At 45.0% G+C, this 6,971-nt stretch overlaps 1 protein-coding gene across 1 annotated transcript; it reads left to right on the plus strand.

Moving 5' to 3' along the window:
* The first annotated feature begins 3,731 nt into the window (after positions 1-3,731).
* LOC129408606 (olfactory receptor 4P4-like) lies at positions 3,732-4,664 on the plus strand. The gene has a single exon (XM_055152593.1). It carries the CDS (start codon positions 3,732-3,734, stop codon positions 4,662-4,664), a length of 933 nt encoding a protein of 310 aa, XP_055008568.1.
* Positions 4,665-6,971: the final 2,307 nt, after the last annotated feature.

Genomic DNA, 6,971 nt, shown 5'->3' on the forward strand with positions numbered 1-6,971 from the left:
GGCATAGACCTTACCGGGGAGGCTGAGAAGTGTGATTCCTCTGTAGTTGGAACACACCCTCCGGTCCCCCTTCTTATACAGAGGGACCACCACACCGGTTTGCCGGTAAAAGGGTACTGTCCCCGACCGCCACGCAATGTTGAAGAGGCGTGTCAGCCAAGACTTAAGGTACTCAGGACGGATCTCGTCCACCCCCGGAGCCTTGCCACCAAGGAGTTTGCCAACCACCTCAGTGACTTCAGCCAGGGTGATGGACAAGTCTGCCTCTGAGTCCCCAGCCTCGCTTCCTCCTCGGAAGATGTGACGGTGGGATTGAGGAGATCCTCAAAGTATTCCTTCCACTGCCGGACAACGTCCCCAGTCGAGGTCAACAGCTCTTCCCCCCGCACTGTAAACAGTGTTGGCGAAGAACTGCTTTCCCCTCCTGAGGCGCCGGACGGTTTGCCAGAATCTCTTTGAGGTCCTCCGATAGTCCTCCTCCATGGCCTCCCCAAACTCCTCCCAGCTCTGAGTTTTTGCCTCCGCAACTGCACAAGCTGCAGCACGCTTGGCCCGCCGGTACCCGTCAGCTGCCTCAGGAGTCCCACAAGCCAACAAGACCCGATAGGACTCCTTCTTCAGCTTGACAGCATCCCTTACTTCCGGTGTCCACCACCGTGTTCGGGGATTGCCACGGCGACAGCCACCACAGACCTTACGCACAGCTACGAGCGGCCGCATTGACAATAGAGGCCGAGAATGAGGCCCACTCAGACTCCATATCTCCAGCCTCCCCCGGAGTCCAGGAAAAGTCCTCCCGGAGGTGCGAGTTGAAAGCCCCATTGACAGAGGGCTCCACCAGACGTTCCCAACAGACCCTCACTACACGCTTGGGCCTGCCAGGTCTTTCCGGCTTCCTCCTCCGCCAGCGAACCCAACTCACAACCAGGTGGTGATCAGTTGACAGCTCAGCCCCTCTCTTCACCCGAGTGTCCAAGACACGCGGCCGGAGATCAGATGACACGACTACAAAGTCGATCATCGACCTCCGGCCTAGGGTGTCCTGGTGCCACGTGCACTTATGGACACCCTTGTGCTCGAACATGGTGTTTGTTATGGACAAACTGTGACTAGCACAGAATAACAAAACACCGCTCGGGTTCAGATCAGGGAGGCCGTTCCTCCCAATCACCCCTCTCCAAGTGTCACTGTCGTTGCCCAGGTGGGCGTTGAAGTCCCCCAGTAGAACAACAGAGTCCCCGGTTGGTGCACTGTCTAGTACCCCTCCCAAAGACTCCAAGAAGGCCGGGTACTCTGCACTGCTGTTCGGCCCGTAGGCTGACACCACAGTGAGAGACCTGTCCCCGACCCGGAGGCGCAGGGACGCGACCCTCTCGTTCACCAGGGTGAACTCCAACACACAGCGGCTGAACTGTGGGGCAAAGAGCAGGCCCACACCAGCTCGCCGCCGCTCCCCGCGGCCAACGCCAGAGAAATGGAGAGTCCAGCCCCTTTCAAAGAGTTGGGTTCCAGAGCCCAAACTGTGCGTGGAGGTGAGGCCAACTATATCTAGTCGGTAACCCTCAACCTCCCGCACAATCTCAGGCTCCTTCCCCCCCAGCGAGGTGACATTCCATGTCCCCAGAGCTTGTCTCCATGTCCGGAGATCCAGTCGTCGAGGCTCCCCACTTCGACTGCCGCCCAGATCTCTTTGCACCGGCCCCATATGGCTCCTCCCGCGGGTGGTGTGCCCACGGAAGGGCGGCCCCACGTCGCTCGTTTGGGCTGTGCCGGGCCCCGTGGGAGAAGGCCCGGCCACCAGACGCTCGCCTTCGAGCACCCACCCCAGGCCTGGCTCCAGGGTGGGGCCCCGGTGACGCCATTCTGGGCGACGTAACTGGCCTCTGATTGGAACTCATCATGTGGGGCTTCTGAGCCATTCTTCGTCTGACCCATCCCCCAGGACCTGTTTGCCTTGGGTGACCCTACCAGGGGCATGAAGCCCCCGACAATATAGCTCCCAGGATCATTCAAGCACTCAAACCCCTCCACCACGATAAGGTGATAGTTCAAGGAGGGGATATCGATAACTAATTTAAATTCCTAAATGTATGAAAGTTTAAGAGAATGTAGCTTAAGCTCATCATACTGTGATAGGGCACGGTTTACGCACTCACTGATTACCGAGCCATCTAGTGTCAGACAAATTTCAAGATCTTTAGCGTTTTGTGTTTGCATAGGCCTGGACACTGAACTACAGTGCAGGCACTCATACGACTCACAACTGTGCACTGCATAAACTGTGGACACATTTAATTCTCAGATTTTAACTTAGTCCTACATGTGTCTAAATAATGTGCAATGTTTTATCTTTTACCGAGAAAACAGAAGATGACCAAAGTTGTTTGTAAAGTTCACCATAATCGTCTTCCTCTGGCCAGGTAATCCACATAGTAAAAGAGTAAAGTTACCTAAACAAAAAGCACGTGGTCCACAGAGCGACCTTTGATATAAAATGTGTACATGAGTAAAGTGAAGAGCATGTAAATCCATGTGAGGGTTAATTTCAATTATCATCCTACATTTACCCACAATATGATTACAATTATATTTTAACTTATGAACAAGGGAAAATAAATATATATATATTTTTTTTTTTTTTTTTTTTGGAAATCATCTCACAACCCACGCCCCATTGGGAACCACTGATGTAAACACACTGCCCACACATTGCATTACAGCCATCTGTGGCCTGACCAATTCAGTTGAGTATAGTTTATTGTCATCCAGGAATTTGAACAATGTATTTGCAGTTGTCAATGAATCTCCAGAAGCAATGTTAATAATTCCTGCAATGTATGTTATTACAATGCAGAGCAGTTTTTTGGTTTCAATATCAGTGCTTTCATCAATAATAAGTGTTCCAGTTGATTACTCCATTGGTCAAGTTAGAATATTTTAATGTATTATGTTAATCATTCAGGGCTGCAAACATTTAAAAATCCACCCAAGAAAACCAAAACTGAGACCATACATTTTCCCATGTGACTTTTTAAAATTTTTTTAAATAGCCCAGTTGTACCGGAAAACTGCAGACCTGGCAACTATGTACTATATAAACAGTAATGCCTTTTGTTCTTGTTGATACAAATATTGAGAACAACCACAAAGGCAAAGAGTGTAATAAATATACTAATATTTTTTCACACTGTTAAACTCATTTGTGACCAGAGGTGCCATGTTTGCTTCATTACACTCCAAATTGAGACATTTCTTTAGGAGCCTAAGTATTTCCACTTTGGCTCTTTGGCCTTGAGTTCTATTTGTGAACTTCAGCTCTGTGTTCAAATCCCCCCTGCTCTGCTCATATACTGCTATCATTTAAAATCATCATTCTGGTTTTACAATCAGCATGGTGTAAATAATGATATGCATGTGCAATAGATTTAGATTCAATATCAAAAACAAGTATATATATATATATATATATATATATATATATATATATATATATATATATATATATATATATATATATATATATAATAATATTCTGAAAGTCTCTGCATTAGTATCGGTTGGCTTCAGTATCAATACTCAAATCACAACTTTTGATATCAATATCGGGACTGAAGTCCTTGAATCAATATCCATCTGAACAATTCCCATTGAGATTGTCCTGTATAAAAGTCCTGCACGGTGCAGACTCATCCTCCTCTCTGTGTCAATGACTTCCATGTAACTCTGTTTTAATGGAGCCGAATGAAACTTTTATTATTCTGGATGGTTTTATGGACTTGGAGAAATACCGGGCACTGTATTTTATCATCATGTTTACAGCTTATGTCCTCATCCTCTGCAGTAACTGCACTATTGTGTGTCTCATTTGGATCCACAAAGACCTGCATGAACCAATGTACTTCTTCATTGCTGCTTTGTTACTTAACTCTGTTCTTTTCACCACAGCTCTTTACCCCAAAATACTAACCGATATTTTATCTGAGAAGCAGGTTGTCTCTTATTCCACTTGTCTTTTCCAATGGTTCACGTTTTATGCAATTGCAGGTGCTGAATTCTGGTTACTGATGATGATGGCCTATGATAGATATATGGCTATTTGTAAACCTCTGCAATATCCAACTGTAATGAACAAATCCAAGGTGAATGTGTTGTTAGCAGTAGCTTGGATTGTACCAGCGTGTCAAGTTGCAATAACAATCACAGCCGCAAGTCAAAGAAAACTTTGTACTTTCATTTTCCGGGGCATCCTTTGCAATAGTACAGTTTACAAACTTCACTGTGTTCAGTCAGCTGCATTACACATATGGGGAATATTTGTTTTGCTAAATTTCACTTTTGTCCCTTTGTTCTTTAACTGTTTTACTTATTCCAGGATATTTATAATTACCACCAAAAGAGGCCCGGAGGTGAGGAGGAAAGCACTGCAGACGTGTTTGCCTCACTTGGTGGTTTTGTTTAACTTTTGTTGGTTGGGAACATTTGATGTACTATTGGCTCGATTAGACGCAGAATTACCCAAAATGGTTCGTGTTATCATGAGTTTTCAGTTCATTTTGTATCACCCACTCTTTAATCCCATCATCTATGGACTAAAAATGAAGAAAATATCAACACACTTGAAGAGACTGTTCTGTGCTGGCAACAACAATAAAGTTCTTGTGTAAAACAATAAATATAAACTTGATTAAACATTTTGTTTAACTGTGAAGGATTCTTTATTACCAAAGGCATGATTTCACAATGATTTGCTGAAGACCTGAATGAGCCACTTTGTGCTGATATGAAATTAATATGACAATGGTTGTTTTGGAAGGAAGATAAATTACAATATTACGCTCATATTCAGCAGAAATACTAATAATAAATAATAATATTATTTATTATTAATAATATGTAAGTTGTTATTATTTTGTAAACACAGACACTGAGCTGTAAACTTACACATGTGCATCTATGTACCTGTATTCCACTTTCATGGTCCTCACACTGTGGTAAGAAGCTAAGCCCCAGAACATGCATAGATCTCTGATGCTAAGTTTTTAACACTGGAGTGTTAAAGAATGCACGTGCCTATAATGTTAAATATAGATCGGTGCAGAGGAAAAAAATGACAGACTGGCATCTAGCTGATCGCAGTGCATACATACCCACCATATGAGACCATGAGAAGAGCCAGGACGTGGAATGCTCAAATTGCCCGGGACAAGACTGGTCACTTGTTCTTGCCATGATTAACAGCTAAGTGTGAAACCTGGTCAGTCAAATAAGACAGCGTCCCAGTGTCTGATTCCAATGATAAGCAAGCCGTTTAAACACTTTACAATTGACTGTGTTGGGCCCCTGGCTCCTTTTAAAACTACTTATTCTTATTTACTTATTGTAATGTGCCAAACCATGAGGTACCATTCCACATCATGCACCATCACGGCATGATAAGTTAGAAAAGCATAGTCACAGTTTATTTCCATTTTTGGTTTTCCTTATGTAATAAAGTCTGGCAAAAGCACAAATGTTATGTCTTGTGTGTCTGTGCAGTAGTTCAGTTGGTAGAGTGTTTGTGCACTGATCTGAAGGTTGGCAGTTCAACATAAAGTATCATTGGTTGAGTGGTTGGTGTTGTGATTCTACATCTTGCTTTGTGCTTTGAGTGCCATGAAGTTGGAAAAGTGCTATATAAAAATGTGACCATTTACTGTTGAACGAGAAACACAATGTGGCATCTGATTTCACCAAACACTGAAATTATTGCTGACATCTTAATGTACAGAAATGCATGGTGACTGGGAAGAGGGTTTGACATGGCTCATGCTGTCTGCTTGAGAGGTAGTGCAAGAAATCTCTGGTTTCAGTCCGAATGACCTGTTTTTTGGGCACACTGTGTGTGGGGTCCTCTAGCCGTGCTGAAAAATGGTTTAGTAGTGGATTCCAAAGAATCCACCCATCCAATTTCTTCCGCTTATCCAGGGCCGAGTCACGGGGCACCAGTCTAAGCAGGGACTCTCAGACTTCCTTCCTTCATTGTGCGCCTGATGGTCGGGCCCACGCGCCTGGCCGGACACAGCCTGAAGGAGCAACATGGGGCCGTCCTCCCGCTGATCAGTAAGCGGCCGATGCAGGGTGATCTGGGCAGCAGTTAAATGTGTGGGGGCCTTGGCGACCAGATCTCTGGACATGTAGACTAGGTCTGAGCACATGGAATGTCACCTCGCTGACGGAGAAGGAGCCTGAGCCTGTGCAGGAGGATGAGCGTTACCAACTAGTTACAGTCGGCCTTACTTCCACGCACAGTTTGGGCTCTCAAACCCAACTTCTTGAGAGGGACTCTCCATTTCTTTGGCATTGCCTGCGGGGAGTGGCGAGCTGGTGTGGGCCTGCTCTTTGCCCCACAGCTCAGCCGCTGTGTGTGTTGGAGTTCACCCCGGTGAACGAGAAGGTCTGTCTCTGTGCATTCGGGTCAGGGACATGTCTGTCACTGCCGAACTGAAGGAATAACCATTCCAGATATAACTGAGTGTCATCTGCCTAGAAATGGTATGAGATGTTGGAGCGTTCTATCAGTTGTCCCAGTAGCAGCATATAAACTGAAAAAAACGAGTGGACCAAGTACAAAGGCTTGTGGGTCTGCATCTCAGACAGGAAGAAATACAGCTGCCTACAGAGATAGAGACTGTTTGGTTTAGAATGTAAGACCCAAAATCCAAGGCACTCAAGTTGGATGTTATGATGTATGGTATCAAATGCTGCACTTTGGTCTAAAAGGATAAATAAAAAGCATTATTTAGATATCTCGAGGCTCTATATTAGGTTATTTTTAAGAAATGGTTGAATGACGGCATGCTTAAACCAATCTTCAAAATGTCCAGCAGAAAGGAAAAGAGTAAAAATGTGCAAAAGTATTGGGCCAAGGAGATGAAACACTTCCTTTAGGAATCGAGGAGGAATTATGTCCAAAGAACAGGAAGATGAATTTG

Source organism: Boleophthalmus pectinirostris, unplaced genomic scaffold, assembly GCF_026225935.1.
Source record: "Boleophthalmus pectinirostris isolate CB_2022bp ecotype Guang Dong unplaced genomic scaffold, ASM2622593v1 HiC_scaffold_1, whole genome shotgun sequence".
NCBI lineage: Eukaryota > Metazoa > Chordata > Actinopteri > Gobiiformes > Gobiidae > Boleophthalmus > Boleophthalmus pectinirostris.